Raw genomic sequence first — 18,171 nt, forward strand, 5'->3', positions numbered from 1 at the left:
CGGAAAATACAAGTCTTCCTAACCTGTAATTTCAGCACAGAGATCTTAAAGTGGCACTAAACTCAGGAGTTCAATCTTAAAAATCCATTCAAGTACACTATATTGCCAAAAGTATTGGGACACCCCTCCAAATCATTGGATTCAGGTGTCCCAATCACCTCCATGACCACAGGTGTATAAAATCACGCACCTCGGCATGCAGACGCTTCTACAGACATTGGTGAGAGAACGGGTCGCTCTCAGGAGCTCAGTGACTACAAGCGTGGTACCGTGATAGGTTGCCACCTGTGCAATAAGTCCATCCGTGACATTTCCTGGCTACTAAATATTCCACGGTCAGCTGTTAGCGGTATTATAACAAAGTGGAAGCAACTGGGAACAACAGCAACTCAGCCACGAAGTGGTAGGCCACGTAAAAGGACAGAGTGGGGTCAGCGCACAGTGCGCAGAAGTCGCCAACTGTCTGCAGAGTCAATATCTACAGACCTCCAAAATTTGCGTGGCCTTCAGATTGGCACAACAACAGTGCGTAGAGAGCTTCATGGAATGGGTTTCCATGGCCGAGCAGCTGCATCACAGCGTTACATCACCAAGTGCAATGCAAAGCGTGGGATGCCGTGGTGTGAAGTAGCCACCACTCCAAGCTCACTCCCGGGATGGACAACAATCTCAATACAAATGAGTAAACTAAACATGAGATTGTAGTCTATTACGGGAGTGAGCTTGGAGCAGTGACTACTTTACAACACACACAGGGACCATGGGGAACAAAAGTAGCCCCCCTCCAGAAGGAAGGACAGTGTCAGCACCAATTCAGAGATGATTGGAGGATCTACTGCTGAGTGATCCACAAATAAGATACATTATTGTTAATAGTTAAAGTATACATAAATCAGAAAAAAAAAAGTATACTTGAACCCTCTGGGTTTTTTGCATATATCTACTGCTAGCAAGCGAGCGGCCGTGAAGGACCATTGGACGGACGCATGCGCAGTAGAGATCTTCAGCCAGGAGAAGAGGTGAGACACAGGGTAAGTCAATGCTTGCAGCCGGCACCCACACAGACACCGTGCGACACAGAAGACGCAGGAGTCGGCTCTGTATGAGAGACCGCCACCAGCGCTGGAGGGACTCCTGAAAAAGATGATCAGATCAAGGGGCATAATTTAAGGTAAGTCCTTAAAGCAGCATTCGGGAAGGGGGGCACTTAAAGGTATTTTAATTTATTTTTAAGATTTAAAGGAGAACTATGAGGTGAGTGATTTTCACTCACCTCATAGTTCTAGCCGACCTGTGCCAATGAGACTGTCACAGGTCGGCTCAGTAGATTGGGAGGTGAGCGAACACATACCGGCGTTCGCTCACTTCTCGATCCTGTCACGGCTCCCTGCTGTGATGGGAGGGGCTGGATTCCCCCCTCCCCGCTCCGATCCTCCAGCGCTGACTGGTGGAACGGACGGGGGAGGGTACAGCTGGCTCTGCCTCTAGATAGGCAGAGCCAGCTGTCACTCACGCAGCTGGGCGGATACAGACATAATTGTCGGGATCCGCTTCAGCTGCGGCGTCTCAGTATATAGTGAGCTGTAGCTCGCTGTATACTGAGCTTAGGGTGACGGGAGGACGCTAGTTTGTGTCCTCCCGTTAACCTAAGGAGAACTATGAGGAAAAGCCCTAACCCCATAGTTCTCCTTTAACTCCTGAGTTTAGTGTATAGTGGTATAAATCTGCTTTTCATCGGTCACTCCAATATCATGGAGGGAGCCGTTTTGTGAGCTAGACCAACTCTGAGAGTGTCACTGTAAAGCCGATGGAAACATCAACTGACTGGCATTTAATTTGCTAAAACCCTGTGTAACATAAACAGCTTCTATTGTAACACTGTCTGTATTGGCCATAGCAGCCAGTCACTTTGTACTACTTATGCTGGAATGTGATTGGACAACAAAGACGCTTTTCTGTTCTCTCCATCACCCTCCCCTGTCTGTGTCTCTTGTAGGAGTCTCCGATTTAATTTACGACAACAAAACGGAATCCATGAGGACCATTAATATTCTGGAGAGGATGAACGTGTACCAGGAGGTTCTCCTGGCCGTTATCTACAGAACCTTTAATCTCTGGGTGAGACTTTTTTGTATTTAGGAATACACTGTATGTATGAATTTGTTTTAAAGAGGACCTACCAAAAACTGACACCCACCGCTCCAATATGTCCATGTGTGACATTAAACATAACACTTCCTAAGATCCCGTTCACGCCAGGGTTTCCGCACTGATCTCAAAAGGGAGGTTTTAGGAGTTTTTTTAATTATTTCGGTTTATTGGATTTTTCAGGTAATATACAAAAAACACAATACAATGACAGGGGGTAGATTATCAGTGCAATCAATATGTAACAGTATTTTAGTGAGTCAATGCCCCGCGTGTCGGACAGACACAGTATAAATATGAAGGTTCAAGGCTTAAGCGTTATCCGGTCGCGCGCAATCTCACATTGTATGTTCGGGCTGGGTGCTATCCTGTGCGAATGGCTGTGTAGCCACCTAATAAACATATAAGTACAATACAAATAAACAATACGGATAAACCTAGGACCCCCAAACGTGTTATCCTCTCAGGAGTAGGCACATATCAACTTTCACCAGGGCGAGTCTCATATCCTTGTTGACCATCTCAGATCATACCTCTATGTCAAGCAAGTGAGAACGGTAAGTAGCAGAGTCCTGAAAGGCCAACCAGCACGCCCATTTCTTATAGAAGGTAGAGTACAAGTCCTTGGAGGTGTACAACAATTCCTCCATCAGTTTGATGTTGTCCACTTTCCGAAACCAGTCCTGCATGGAGGGAACATTGGCAGATCCCCAGCATCTCGGTATGAGAGACTTGGCCGCATTCAGCAGGCATGGGACCACGGATTTCGGTTTTAGGAGTTTTGAATTGCTTTTCAGTGCTGAAACGCAATTAAAGATGCCCAAAACCACGCTGATCGGCGGTTTGGATCGCACTGAGCTGTGTGGGGGCATGAATGGTCCCCCATAGCAATGTATTGGATCGTTCATTTCGGCGGATCCGTGCGGCCGAATTGCCTTGGTATGAACGGGGCCTTACTAGTCAAAGGAGTTCCATTGGAAGTCCTCCTCACGCTGTTCTCCTCCTGCATGTCCATCTTGGATTGCGTCAGTGAGCTGGCTGCCTCTTCCCATCTCCCCGCTCTCTGCCAGGTACTCTTCACTGCCTCCCTCGCTATATAAATGTCTTGAATCTTACACCTGCCTAGATAACATATAGCTGTCATCTATGCAGGCTTGAAATATCGCAGTGTTTCCACTTCCGGTAAACTACAGTCTTCTGATGTAGGTGAGGTGGCCCATCAGTACATCAGCCTCACCTAAGCGAGGAAGGAAAAAAAAAAGGTGTTAACTAAGGGGGGAATTCTGTAAAGAATTGGTGATTGTACAAGGGGGAGGAAAAATATTGGAATAAATTAATTTAGTGCTGAAAGGTCTGCTTTAAAGTAGAATTAAACACTCGTTTTTTTGCATATATCTACTGCTAGCAAGCAAAAAAGTTACCAAATAGGTATTTACTTGCCTCTGTCTCCGCCGCTCGCTCCCGTCTGAAGATCTGAAGATTCTCGAGCGGTTGTGAAGGATCATGGGGCGGGCGCATGCGCAGTGGAGATCTTCGGCCAGGAGAAGGGGAGAGAGTCAATGCAGGCAGCCCGGCAGCGTGCATGCGCACAGACACTGTGGGACAAAGAAGACACAGCAGTCAATGCTGGATCAGAGACCGCCACCAGCGCTGGAGGGGCTCCTGCAAAACTGCAGGAAAGAAGATGATCGGATCAAGAGACATAATTTAAGGTAAGTCCTTAAACCAGAAAAACTAAAACAAAACAGAGTATTGCAGTGTGCGATGATACCTTTCTTATTGGACTAACAAAATATATAAAAGACAAGCTTTCGAGAGTTAACCTCTCATCTTCAGGTCAGAAGCAATAGTAATCAACATGAATATGAATTATGAATATACAGAACATAATAATATAAATGTATGTTGTATATCCCTGATCTGTTTAGGATTCATTGGTCATCCTATGTTTATTTGTTCTGTGTTCTAGTTATCAGGATACATTCTTTACTCCCAGGTCCAACATTTATGACACCCCACTCACCCCGAACAACTTTCTCTTGCTTTAAGTGGTAAACGTTGTCATGCTGATTTAGTATTGCTTCTGACCTGAAGAAGAGAGGTTAACTCTCGAAAGCTTGTCTTTTATATATTTTGTTAGTCCAATAAGAAAGGTATCATCGCATACTATAATACTCCGTTTTTTGTTTTTTTTCTATGAGTGTTTCTATTAGGCTCCTTTCATACGGGCGCCTTCAGTTGCGATCAGCAGGGGAGCAGTGCATGGATTTCCTGCTGATCCGAGCCGTTCAGAATGGATGTCACCACGGGGACATCTGTGTCTGTGATGGCCTATGGGAAGTCGAATGTGAACAGACTTGTGTCTGTTTACATCAGATTACCCCTGATTCGCCACAATCGGGTCCGTCAAAACGGACTATTTAGTTTTCCAGACCTAGCCTGGCACGGTTGTCGCTTGTTTTCGTTTGCATGACTGTGCTTTGAAAACCGCACAGTTTTCAACGCATAGAGATGTCGATGACACCCAAACCGCGCGACAACCACCCGAAAATAGCTCCTGCACCTTTTTGGGCGGCAGGCGATTTTCATCCACGCCAGTGGCGGAACTACCGCCGGTGCAGGCGGTGCGGGCGCCCGGGGCCTCAGGCTCTGGGGGGGCCCAGCAAGTTGCCGGCCGCCGGATCGTTATCCAGCGCGCGGCGGGCCCCTGGTCTCTCCGCCGGGAGTGTCGGATCATCCGTTCATCCGACACTACCTTAGCTCCGCCACTGATCCACGTGACAAACCGCAAAGGTGTCAACAGCCTCCATTGACTTCAATGCAAATCTGTGTTTTTGCTGTGGTTTGATGGCACCAACCTCAGTTGACGGCGTTCAAGCCTTGTGATTGACCATTCAGGCCTGAGCACCTGTAAGCCCTGGTAATTTGTGACGGTTTAGGAGCAGCGGGGAAAATGACAGCATCAAGGCTCAGTTTTCAGCGATGGACTCCCAGGAGAATGCTGCAGAGAGCGACACCACGTCATTATGTAGCGCAGCTCTCTGCGGAGTTTAGGATCTGACCAACGCTGGAGGAAGAAGAGGACCTGTGTTCTCAGCGGACCAGACCAAAGACCCCTGGAGTGGGGGGGATCTGAACCTGGAGTTGGGTTTAAAGATGGCATTGAAGTGCAAGGATTTTGAAAGAAGTTCTTGTTGGTGTCGAGCTGCCTTCAATCACAATTCATTAACAAGATTTAACTATCACTGCAGTCATCATTTCACAGGGTTTATGTTGTCTTTATTGCTGTCTTTTCATTGTATAAATTGTCATCCTCACAGAGCCTCATGGATCCCGTCTATTTCTACATCTATACACTTTTCGGACTGCAGACGCTGCATGTAGCGGCTCTGTACATTAACAGCTGGCTGCTCAGTGGGACTTGGCTTTCTGGATCATTAGCGGCTCTATGGTACATTGTTAACAGGTAAAAGTTCAATTCAGAATCAGCATCTACAAGTCATCAATGACAGGCAGCTAATGGTGTCATTTTTATGCATATCGCAGTAACAGGCCATTTGCTTGGCTCCCGCCAGCAGCTGCTCTGCGTGCTGTTCTGGCGCAACTTTGAAACACTGCTGGCCTCTTGTATAGGAAGCGCAGAGCGGCCTTTCGAAGGTTTCATTGGCTGTCATAGGACATATCTGTTTCTACCTTCTTTTTTTACCAGCTAGCTCTAGAGAGGCGGAGCCAGCTGTCAATCAGTCAGGTGGATCCTGTGCTGTCAGCAGGTAGCAATAGACCCTATATGTGGACTTTGGGGCCCAGGAGTATCTAAGTAAATGTACTCCTGTGTACAAAAGAGAAGTAAAGTTAAAAGATTTAGCTTTACTTCTCTTTCGGGACTTGTTGACACCAGCCCCAGTGCTTTCTGGCCCAATTTTGTCCGGAATGCACTGGATCGAATCCCGTCCGGCTCACTTTGTTCTGGGGCGGCAGGGGGCGTGGCGGTGCATTAAAGTCAATGGCACCGCAGCCACACCTGGCCACGGTGTAATCGCCCGCACATCAATGCCTGTGTTCTGGTCTGGTGCGGTTAGAAAAAATAGTGCATGTAGCATTTTTTCTGACCGGACCGCAACGCAGGCATTGATGTGCCAAGCGATCGCACTGTGGCCGGAGGGCGTGAATGCGGTGCCATTGACTTCAATGCACAGCCACGCCCCCTGCCGCCCGGGATGCGATCCAGTGCGTCTTGGCCAGAATCGAGCCAGAACACACGGACTGGTGGGAACTAGCCCTCAAGGAACCTTCTCCATGTTGTTTGGTGGTGGAGACATCTCTATTGGGCAAAAAAGAAAGTTCTACAAAAGGTATACATTGCAGTCATTGCCTGGGGCACCGCTGACTATTTTTTTCTTTCTTTTACAGAATTGACACCACGCGGGTGGAATTCACCATTCCTCTGAGAGAAAACTGGGCTCTGCCGTTTTTTGCTGTTCAGATAGCCGCCATTTCCCATTTTGTTAGGCCGGACCTAAGCAGAGTGAAGGAGGTGAGCGTCGGAGAGACGAGGGTTGTGGGAGGTGGGACATTCTGGTCTTAATTTAAAGCTAAATTCCAGGCAGCCAACTAAATGCTCAGATAAAATACATAATATGGCAGGGGAGAGCAAGCCCCAGCACTCCAGCTGTTACGAAACTACAAATCCCGTCATGCATTTGATTCTAGGAGTCATGTCTGCGGCTGTCAGAGTCTTGCAATGCCTAATGGGAATTGTAGTTGCACCACAGCTGGAGGGATAGAGATTGCCTATTGCTAATATATGGGATCTGTTTTACCTACCAAAGGATTTGTATTTTTGGCCATACTGTCCTGAGATTTTAACAGCTTTGCCGCATAAAAAAAACCTGTCTGGCAGTTTCACTTTAACATATAGGACTCGTTCCCATCTTGCGACTGGAAAGTAAAAGGGCAGGAGACCTGATGTTTGTAACATTGACAGGTCTTGTCTCTCCCCCAGCCTGCAATTGAAAAGGTGAAAGGAAAAGCAGCAGACCGATGAGCTCCCCTCTCTCACTCTGCTCTCTTTTCCTATCGGCATGCTCATTGCATTGCAGAACAACTGACTGGCTGTTTGTGCTGCTTCTCTCTCTCTCAGTCTGAGCTCTGCTATATAGGGATTGCAAGAGACTGATACCAAGTCAAATTCAGGTACTTAAAGGAGAACTATGAAAATCACTCATCCTCATAGTTCGAGCCGATGTGTGTCAATGAAACTGTCACACGTCGGCTCAATAGATCGGGAAGTAGGCGAACACATACCGACGCTCGCTTACTTCTCGATCATCTCACTGCAGAGAGCGGTGACTGTCAGTCACGGCTCCCCGCAGGGATTCCCCGCTCCGATCCTCCAGCGCTGACTGGCGGAACGGACGGGGGTGGGGGCGGGTACAGCTGGCTCTGCCTCTAGATAAGCAGAGCCCGCTGTCACTCACGCAGCTGGGTGGGTCTTGACAGCATTGTCAGCATCCGTCCCGGCTGTGGCAGTCTCAGTATACAGTGAGCTGTAGCTCGCTATATACTGAGCTTTGGGTCATGGGACAATGCTAGTATATGTCCTCCCGTGACCCTTAGGAGAACCATGGGGGAAAAACACTTACCCTGTAGTTCTCTTTTAATAAAAGATACAATAAATGATGTGGTAATGAATACAGAGCTACATTGTTTGTGTCTTTTTATATCTGCCTGGAGTTCAGCTTTAAAAAAAATGCCAAAAATAAAGTACATAAAGGGACACTTTTTATGTGTGATATGAATGTTTGTTGAGTTCTGTTTTTGTTTTTTGCTTTTTCTTTTTTTGTGGAATTTCCTTTTTTCATTTTTTGTAAATCTTTTTTTTTTTTTTTAATTTCATGTTCCTCTCCAGAGACTGTCCCTCCTTTTAGTGTTCATTTCCACATTCCTCTTCAGCCTCACCTGGCAGTTCAACCAGTTTGTGTTACTCCTGCAAGGTTTGGTGCTGTTTGTCCTGGACTGCCTGGACTTGGTTCCGACCCGTAAGGTAAGTCTGCATGAAGCAATCTGTCCCCTACACGTAGCTGCACATAGAGCTCAATCACTTATGAAGGTTCACTGAGTCCTATAGTAAGGGGCTGCCCCAAAGTGAGCAGTACCTGTACTTTTTCAGGCGTGGGCCGTTTTGTAGCGCGTTCGGGACGGGCGGAAATACGGCAAGGTGGGAACGAGTCCATTGACTCCAATGCAATTTATATTTTTGAGCGTTTTGTAGAGCGTTCTTCGAGCGTAGAACACGCTACAAAACGTTCTGGTGTGAACGAGGGCTAACGGATAGCCATTTAAGCCATAATATCCTAGTAATATATTGGTGCTTTATAAGAAAGGATCATTATTTTAATGACTACAATAACCCATAATCTATACTGTGCTATACTAATTATGTTTTCCAATGCTGTAGGTGAGAAGCCTGTACATGGTTCAGGCGTCCAGTCTTCTCCTGGTGTGTATCCTCCAGTTCGTCAATACCATGATTCTGGGTTCGCTGCTGCTCAGCTTCATCCTGGCTGCCATTATCGCCCAGAGATTACAGGTGTGCAGCCATATCTTTGTCTGATGGCTTTGATTGGGCAACAGAATTCAAATGAAATGCAAAGTAGATATAGAGGCGCTCACGGGTCTTGCAGTGGAGATCAGCCAAAGCCTGTTCCTTGTTGTTACACTACCGAGAAGGACCCTTGCTCTCTGCATGGAAGCAGTGGCCCCTCTACAGCTGTCCGACGCTCCCTTTGCTGAGTTACAGCTAGAGCTCAGCAATCAGCACAGAGCTGTGCTCAGCAGAGAGCCTCTTGCTTTAGCCAGACCTCTGAAGAGAGACTGCTGCTTCCACGCAGAGAGCAATGATCCTTTTCTGCAGCGTGACAGCAGGGAACGGGCTATATTGCTGTGGCTGTAGATACCATGCCAGCTAAATGACTGGTAAGACTAAACCTAGAAAACCGGCGCACCGATCTAAGTGCAGTATAAAGTGACTATTTAATAAGGGTAAAAGTAATGCACTTACATGATATTAAAAAACATCTCGCCTGTCACGCATCAGATGAAAGTCCCATCTCAGCTGCTGGTCCGAGATTGCTATCAGGATAGGGATGTATGTGATCACCCATTGGTAACTGTCAGGTGGGATTTCTCTACACTTTGGGGAGGCTTCCATGCTCTGTTCATTGTGTCACTGGTTCAGGAAGTGAGGGGAGATCTTGATGGAGACGCAGAAAGCAATGAACCATCATCCACTCCATCTAAAGCGTTAAAAACATTCTGAAAGAGATCTACATCATAGTTGGTTATCTTTTTAGTCTGTTCCCTATACTTCTGATACTACCGTCCTTCTATATCTGTCTCTTCTATATTTCAGGTGACATTACATGTATTTGTGTTGTCTTTCAGAAAAACCTTAAGAGCGGCGGACTGCTGAGAAGACTCGGGAACATCGCCATCCATGTAGTGATAGTTCTGTCCCTCGCTACAGTCATAAATAAGTGTGTGAAGGTGAGCAGATATTAATATATGGATACAAATGTATTAAGACTATTCAATCAAAGAGTCAAATGTTATAACAAACCAATCTCAATGAAAGCGTATGTAAACCCCAAGAACAACAGTGTCATATATTGCAGATCCTGCCAATAATATCTATATATATAGATATATATAGATATATATCTATATATATATATATATCACATTTACTATGTTTAAAGGGACAGGAAGTATGAGGAGAAATGAGTGACCAGTCGAGAGTTAAACTTTCATGTTCATCATTTTCTAGTCATGTGTTTCTGTTTCTCCCTGACAGAAAGTCCTGAATCTGCAGTCGGATGAACATATATTCAAGTTCATACAAGCAAAACTGGGCTTTAAAACCAGGTAATAATTTTGTTGGTCAGTCTATAGCATTTGCTTGCTGTGGCTCACATCTATCCGGGGGCCTGGTCACTTTCCGGCCTTGGAGGCGATCATCTATGGCGCTCTGTGACACAGAGACCTACATATTTACAGTAGCGTGGAATGTGGGAAAGATCATGGTGGCAGCCATGACAGTTCATCTGCTTCATCCTACACTGTAGTCATATTTTTCAATGATAAGCTTTGATGACTTTTAGCAATAGCAGTCTGGTTGCAAAAGACCTTTAAAGCTGATCTCCGGACTCCCCTTCAGTCTCGCACAGACAGAATGTGACAGTGACGCTCCGCTAATACTGCCTCCAAGTGCCTCGCTCCTCTCCTGGACTGAAATGGCTTCCTCTGATTTCACTGCACGCTGTCAGCTGTCTCACAATGTGCATTAGAAGCTGCAGCAGATCAGAGAGAGCCCGCCTCATTTCCTGGCTGGTGGATATCAAGCATTATTTAGTCCTTTCTTTCCCATCCAGAATTCCAGTTAGCTAACTTCCTGTATGGGCTGATAGTGCCTCTGCTGCACTTACATCTCAAGTAAGGCTCCATTCACACCTACATGTCAGTGTTTCAGGCCTTTTTTCAGCTGTTGTTTTTAAGTGTTTTTGAACATTTTACATGCGTCAACACGCGTAGGGTTGCCACCTTTTCTTCAAGCGAAACCCGAACACTCCAGCAACGCACGGTGATTTTTGTGGGAGAATGAGTCGTGGCTTGTTCAAATGTAAAAAGTGCCGCCCATTCATATGTAAATATCATAGTTGAGACTATTTTCAGTGGGGGGCAAGTAGCCCCTATCCTAATTTTGGTTGCCCCTGTCTGCCTGACATCTTGTGTCCGGGTTTCTGCTGCCTTGAAACCCGAACACAGCATTCAAAACCCGAACTGTCTGGGTGAATCCTGGACAGGTGGCAACCCTAAACACGCGTTTGTCATGCGATTTTTCCAAACTTTTTTATTGACAAGAAGGCATTGTATCACAAGTATAGCAACGTTTCAGGGACACCTAGGTTCCCTTCATCAACATATTAAGCCTGATGAAGGGACCCTAGGTGGCCCCGCCATGATGCCTATTCGTCATTAAGGCCCCATTCACACTGAGCGATTCGATATTGCGCAAATGGTTGCATTGAGCAAACTAGAATCGCGGCAAAATCCGCTCCAAAAAGGGTCCTGCCGTAGCGACGCACGACCCGCGACAGCGACGGACAGAGCCCCATTGCCATGCATTGGAGAGCGATATTGCGCGGTAAATACCCGCGATATCGCGCGATAAATCGCTTAGTGTGAATGGGGCCTTAAGACGAATCTTGCACATACTGTATTTCTTCGGTGTGCTAGTGACAGTTTGTTTCTGTACTTATCCAGGCGGCGCCATCCGCCATCCCTTCAGGAGCCAACACCAAGGGGTATATCGGTCAGGAGTGCGGCTGGTCACACACCGGGTTTCTAAGAGTTTTGTCGCACATCTTTCATCTTGCGCTGTCCTCCATTTTGTTCCTCAGAGTTTCTTTCGCAAAGAGGCAGACTGGCTCTTGCGTAACAAATGTGCAACAAAAGACTCCAAAAATGCACAAAACTGCTTGTTTCGCACGTTTTCATTAAAGTCTATGGTGCCAAATGTGCAGAAATCTACAGAAAAGTGGCACATGTACGTTTTCCAGTGATAGGCATTTTGCTGCAGGCGACAGGCCACTCAGATGTGAACAGGGGGGCCATTGAAAACAATGGGATTCGTTTGGTGGAGTGTTGTAGTGCTTAGCCCTTCGAGCTACAAAACGCCTAGGTGTGAACAAGGACTAATGTTGTCAGCCCTGCTCAGTTCTTCCCTGCTGGACTACAGAAGACGACCTCCCTGTTATTTTATGGAGATGGGGAGGCAGAACCGTAGCTAGCTCCTTTTGCACCCGAGGCAAGAACAGAAAATTGTGCCCCTCAACAGACGTGTGCGGTATGTGACGTCGTGCGCCCGCCTCCAGGATGGCGGGGCAGATGCGCAGAATGCACTGGAGGCCAAATCCAAAATGGAATAAAAATTAGTTTCATTTGACGAAACTATAGAAAATGTTTTAGTTTCTGTTCATTTCGCCCGAAAACAAATGTTTAGTCTTTGCACATGTCTAGTAATGTGTGTGTGGTTTTGGGGGCTTCAGGGGAAATATCAGGGGTCTAAATAGACCCCTGACATTTCCCTTTTGAACTAGAAAAAGAGATTGAGGACACAGAGTTCTCTGCCCATACAGGTGGGGAAGAGCAGCAGGGATCCGAGGAGAAGCTCCTCTTTTCCTTGCCCGTTGGCCGCCTGGCGCCCCTGTCGCCAATGGCGCCCTGTGCTCGTCCATGGCAACAGGTGCGAGGGGGCGCAGCCAGGCCGGCCCTGGCTGCACCCCCTCTCAACTGTGCCTGAGGTGAGTGCTTCACTCGCCCCATGGTAGCTACAGCCCTGTGGGGAGGTGTTCAGATACAGTGGGTAATGGTTAGCACTTCTGCCTTGCAGTTCTGGGGGTCCCCGGTTGAAATCCCTGCAAGACGTTTGCAGATAGTGTCCTGCGTGGGTTTCCTCCGGGTACTTCGGTTTCCTCTCACACTCCAAAGACATGCTGGATGGTTAATTGGCTCCTGTCTAAATTGGCCGTGCATGTATGCATGTGAGACGGAGACCTTAGATTGTAAGTTCCTCGAGGGCAGGGACTGCGTCAATTGTCGGCGCTATATACTAATAATAAATTGTATTTCTATTTTATTTTGCCCAGACATACGCTTTCATGGCTGAACGCTGTAGAGGTCTCCATACGGATCTGTAGCCTTTCCTTAGTATGATGCAATCTCTGTAACATAAGATTATGAATGATTTTTCCTTTGCAGAGATTTCGATGCCAATCTGTATCTGTGTGAGGAGCCCTTCCAGATGCTGCCATCTGACACATTCCAGAGACTCGCCGACTCATTTCTTCTCTACCCTTTTGTATTTGTTCTTTCCATTCTGATCATTGCAGCGTCCGTCGCCGCTTTCCACAAACTGAGGTGAGTTACTGTGTATCAGAAATGTTATTTATATCCTATGTTTAAAGCTGAACTTCGGGCTCCCCTTCAGTCTTGCACAGTTGTAGCGGCTCCTCTCCTGGACTGAAATGGCTTACTCTGATTTCACTGCACACTGCGAGCTTCCAAGCATTTACAATCATCAAGTTTGCAAACAGCTGGCTCCAACTCTCCCAGCTCAGCTTCTCGAAACTTCCTGTTGAGTATAAGATCACAAGGGACAGAGCAGTCTCTACCAGTTGTTGGTCTACTAGCTAGAAGGAAGGAGCGGGGAGAGGGGCAGTAGATTGCCTTGCTGGGTCTGTGTGTTTGTACTAGCACACACATGGGTAGCTCCTTAGGAACCTGCCAGGGGAAGGTGCAAGGGTGGCTCCTTCCTCTTGCAGGTTCCTATGGAGCCACCCTAAAACCGAATATCAGTGCTCAGGGAACCAGCTGATTCTGCAGGAAACTACAATTTTTAAACATCAAGGAGCCGCCTCCGTTGTAAGTGAATTCATCAGCATTTGAAAAATACTGAGACCATCGCAGCCGGGATGCATTCCGACAATACTGTTGAGATCCACTCTGCTGTGTGAGTGACAGCTGACTCTGCCTATCTAGAGCTAGCTGTGCCCGCCCCCTCCCCAGTCCATTCTTCCAGACAGTGCTGGAGGATCAGAGAGGGGAGGAGGGGGGGGTAAATTTAATATCACTTTAAGGAGTACATTTATTCATTGCTGTAGCATTGTGTAAGATGGACTGTAACTCTAGATGTCTGCCACTTTCCAGCACCTCTTCAGGCACCAAACAGAAGGATTGGAGTGAAAACAGGACTTGCCTCGTCCGAGCAGACGTTGCCTATAACTTAGTACATAACGTGATGTTTGGTTGCCTGGCTGTCAGCACAATGCGGTAAGTCTGGTTCACAGACCTGTAATGGCTGCATTGCGTTGTAGGGTTACGAGCTTATGGATGATGAGACAAACTCTTCTTATTGCAGAATGAAATATCTCTGGACCTCCCACATGTGTGTCCTGGCTGCCTTTGGAATCGCCAGCAAAGACGTTTGGGGAGTTGTGTTGCGAGTGATCCGTCTCTACACTCCCCAGAGGGTTAGTTTCATGACTTTCAGGGATAACGCTCTCCTAGATTCCAGCGTTGGCTATGTTACTGCTCCTTGTTGCAGTGGATCAAGCCCTTAGTTATTTAAAGTGGACCTTTCAATAATCTTACAGATCTACATGAATATATTCTTGATGTCACAATATTCAGTAGCAGTATCGTTAGGGGAAAAAGCTCCACCTTTTATTATTGAAAGGCGTCCATGAGCTCCAGTCCTGTAACTTTGCCTAGGCTGAGATGATACTATCAGTCTGCTGCAAGCAGCACGCTACATGTCCTCAGCCTCCTCTACCCCAGTGATCAGACTGTATATTGTAGCAAGTCACAAGGTGAGAGGCTGTGGCAGGGGCTATTCTGTGTCAGACATTTATGAACCCAGCTAAAAACTGCACAGCCACCAAGATTTAGATAGTTGTGTCATCTCTGAGCCGGCATTCAGTCTAGGAAGTAGATGGTGACCCTCGGTGATGCCTAAACAAAGACGGCTCCATCCTAGAGAGAAAAGCAAATGAACGCATTGTCAGGGGGAGTTCTGTGATCTATGGGAGAGGGAATACATGCCAGGAAGTGTTACACTTACACATTAGGTATTGTACATGCATGTTACATGAAATAATATATCTATTGCTAGGTTCACTTTAAGAGAGTTCTTAGTGTTCATCATTCACCATGCCACGTCACTTGGGAACAGGGCCCTTCCTACAATGAGGCGGTTGTCTCAAGTGGCATCTCATTGGGTCACATGGTGGGGGTATTGTAGGTGTGCCTGCTGCCCCCTTTCCAGCCACACCGTCCCAGGTTGCTAAGAGCTCTAAGCAGTCTGTGATGCTCCGGCCGCCATCCCACCCAGCTCCTGCAACCAGTGACGTCAGTGAGCTGGGCAGCACTCCGGACAGGTATCGTGCACAACCACCCCATCCTGGTAACGTGCACTGATGTGCAAATGTAGGGACACCCCTGCTCAGAAGTACCTTTTCCACATATTGGTTTGAACACTCCTCCATCCATACACTGTATTCAGGACTTGATCTTCCTCAGCCAAATTCTGCCTGCGTGTCCTGGATGCATCCGCTCAGGCTCAGGACCACCGAAAATCAAACTCTATAGCTTTATACAGGAAACCTGATCTCTCAGCTGTTAAAATGTAACTATTGTCAAAAATAAAAAATCATATATATGCTGCGGAATATATATATCCCGATCTTTTACAGGGTTATTCACAAAAGGGTGAGGAGTTTGTAGAAGGCCGGAGAAGTGAGCAATCTAGGACAACATCGCTGCTCCGGAAAGTGAGCTGAATTGGAGAATGTTTCCAAATCAGCGATGTTGTCCTAGATTGTTCACTTCTCCTGCCTTCTCCAAACTCTTCACCCTTTTGTGAATAACCCCTTAGAATATGTGCATTAAGTCCCCCTAAATACCTTCCCATCATGCAAAAGAACCGCCTGCCTTGATTTCCTTCAGATCGGGGGCTACGCTGCAGTATGCCTTATGAATTTCTTCCTGCGTAGCCACCCTTTTAAAATCGCTGCAAGAAGAGACGACATGTCCACATGTCCACATACAATGCCTCATAGCGCTGTCCCCTCTGCAAAGCTGTACGTTAATGAATGCAGGGAGACATCGGCAATGTTTGATTATGGCAAAGCCCAGGAAAAAAGCTGAGGTATAAGCTGCACTGCTACCCAGTATCAGTGGCCGCAGCTGGACCATCAGCGGGACAATATGAGGCACATGGCAAGGTAAGATACATTCTTCTACTCAAACTAAGATAGTGTTGTGCTTTGGGACAACTGTATAAGAATGGAATTCCCCTAACTTTGGGAGATTCCCCCCTAACTTTCTGAATGACCAATAATATGTGTCATGCTATCAAATAAATAATACCGTGATATTTAGGGATGCACCAATACTGATACTAGTATCGGTGCCGATACAGAGTATTTGGGCGGGTACTCGGGCAAGTATTGGGCTAGGCATCAGGAGTATTTGGGCGAGTACTCCCGATGCCTAGCCCGATACTTCCGATATCAGCAAGCCGGGTGGCTCGCTGCCCAGCTTCCTGATTGGCCGGAAAGCCGGCTCCATGCTCCCTCGTCACTTGGTTTGGCATGGAGACTGCTTCCTGGGCAATCAGGAAGCCAGACGGCATGTAATGACTCGACACCCAGTTTCCTGATTTTGTCGGAAAGCTGGCCAATCAAGAAGCGGGGCAGCAAGTCATTACTTGCCCCCCCCCCCCAGCTTCCTGTTGGCCAGAAAGCTGGCTCTATGCTTCCTCGTCACTTTGTGATGGCTTCCCGGCCAATCATGAAGCTGGGTGCCGCGTAATGACTTGCCGCCCGGCTTCATGATTGGTCGGAAAGCTGGCCAATCAGGAAGTCGACCGCAGAGTCATTACCCGCCCTCCGGCTTCCTGATTGGCCAGAGAACTGGCTCCACGCTTCCTCGTCACCTGGTGACGAGGGAGCAGGGAGACGGCTTTGCGGGAAGTCGGGTGGCGAGTCATTACACGCTGCCCGGCTTCCTTTATGGGACTTTCTGGTATCGGTATTCGGAAAAAAAAATATCGGTACTCGATACCGAAAAACCGGTATCTGTGCATCCCTAGTGATATAACCATGAACACTAGATATCTAGTAAAGTGAAATCATAAATAATATTGAGCACTTCCAAATAAACAACTAACTTTCTACTGCATCTCTGGGACAGGAAGCAAAGGGAAATTTCCCCAATGATACACAAGCAGAAAATAATAAACCAGCAGCCCGGGTTACAATCCTTCCCCGCTCTTCTCTAAAACTAAAGTTTTGGCTGAACATTCAGCGGAGAGCTAATAATGAGGCAATATGAGATCTGCTCACTAGGTGGCAGTATGGAGCTACTTTCAGGGGATTTTGCAGAAAATAGAATAGTTACCATTGATCTAGTTAAAGTGACACTAAACTCAGGAGTTAAACCTTAAAGTGACATTAAACCCTCAGATTTTTTAACATAAACCAATACTGTAATGTGCGCCTTACTGTAATCCATGGTTGTTTCCCTTCTCTTTGCTGCTCTTCCTTTTAAATCTTCATGTCTTCTCATGCTGGGGGAGAACTTCTGTTTTGCAGCAGACTGCCTTGTCTCTGGAATGGATACATGGTGTCTGTGTGTAGGTTCACAACCTGAGCCAGCACTACAGGAAGAGGCACTCAGCTGCAAAGGGAAGTTCTCCCCAAGCATGAGAAGACATGAGGATTTAAAAGGAAGAGCAGCAAAGAGAAGGGAAACAACCATGGATTACAGTAAGGCGCACATTAAAGTATTGGTTTATGTTAAAAAATCTGAGGGTTTACTGTCACTTTAAGGTACTTGAATGTATTTTTAACTATGAACAACAATGTATCTTATTTGTGTGTCACTCGGCTGCAGATCCTCCAATCATCTCTGAATTGGTGCTGACACTGTCCTTCCTGCTGGAGGGGGGCTACTATTGTTCCCCATGGTCCCTGTGTGTGTTGTGATGTAGTCACCGCTCCACTAGTTTTCTGGCTGTCCCGTTCTCCCTCTCGCTTCAATCCTGTGTATCACTTACCTGGAATAAGTATGCAGATCAGGACATTTGGCTTTACAGATATGCATATTAATTCCAAGGCAGTGTCCTAAATATTAATGGGTCAGTGTACCAGCCAGACCCCTGACATCTTCAGAAAGGGGTCAGCAATGGCAGCCCGGTGTGTCTCTCTCATGAAGGTCTTGGAGGAAGACAAAACTCTTCTGGCTCCTATACTTGCTGTGTATGATGTGCTGTGTATTATGTTGCAGGCTACCGGGATCCGATATTTGGTGTCATTGATTCTGATCGTTTCTGTGGTCTTCAAGGTGAGGATTTTTGTATTATTATTTGCATAGTAACAGAAAAGAGAATGGGGGGGGGGGGGG

At 46.9% G+C, this 18,171-nt stretch overlaps 1 protein-coding gene across 1 annotated transcript in view; it reads left to right on the top strand.

Annotated features, from left to right (window-relative positions):
* DPY19L3 (dpy-19 like 3 (C. elegans)) overlaps window positions 1–18,171 on the top strand; it is a 37,607-nt gene that overhangs the window by 11,051 nt on the left and 8,385 nt on the right. Inside the window, exons 5-15 of the mRNA XM_018553082.1 lie at window positions 1,997–2,118; window positions 5,469–5,614; window positions 6,559–6,682; window positions 8,057–8,191; window positions 8,606–8,737; window positions 9,592–9,693; window positions 10,001–10,071; window positions 12,967–13,125; window positions 13,915–14,037; window positions 14,126–14,237; window positions 18,055–18,111. Of these exons, the coding sequence (XP_018408584.1) occupies window positions 1,997–2,118; window positions 5,469–5,614; window positions 6,559–6,682; window positions 8,057–8,191; window positions 8,606–8,737; window positions 9,592–9,693; window positions 10,001–10,071; window positions 12,967–13,125; window positions 13,915–14,037; window positions 14,126–14,237; window positions 18,055–18,111 (1,283 nt within the window). The remainder of the gene's footprint in view (window positions 1–1,996; window positions 2,119–5,468; window positions 5,615–6,558; window positions 6,683–8,056; window positions 8,192–8,605; window positions 8,738–9,591; window positions 9,694–10,000; window positions 10,072–12,966; window positions 13,126–13,914; window positions 14,038–14,125; window positions 14,238–18,054; window positions 18,112–18,171) is intronic.

This window comes from Nanorana parkeri, unplaced genomic scaffold, assembly GCF_000935625.1.
Source record: "Nanorana parkeri isolate BGI_ZX_2015 unplaced genomic scaffold, ASM93562v1 scaffold6, whole genome shotgun sequence".
NCBI lineage: Eukaryota > Metazoa > Chordata > Amphibia > Anura > Dicroglossidae > Nanorana > Nanorana parkeri.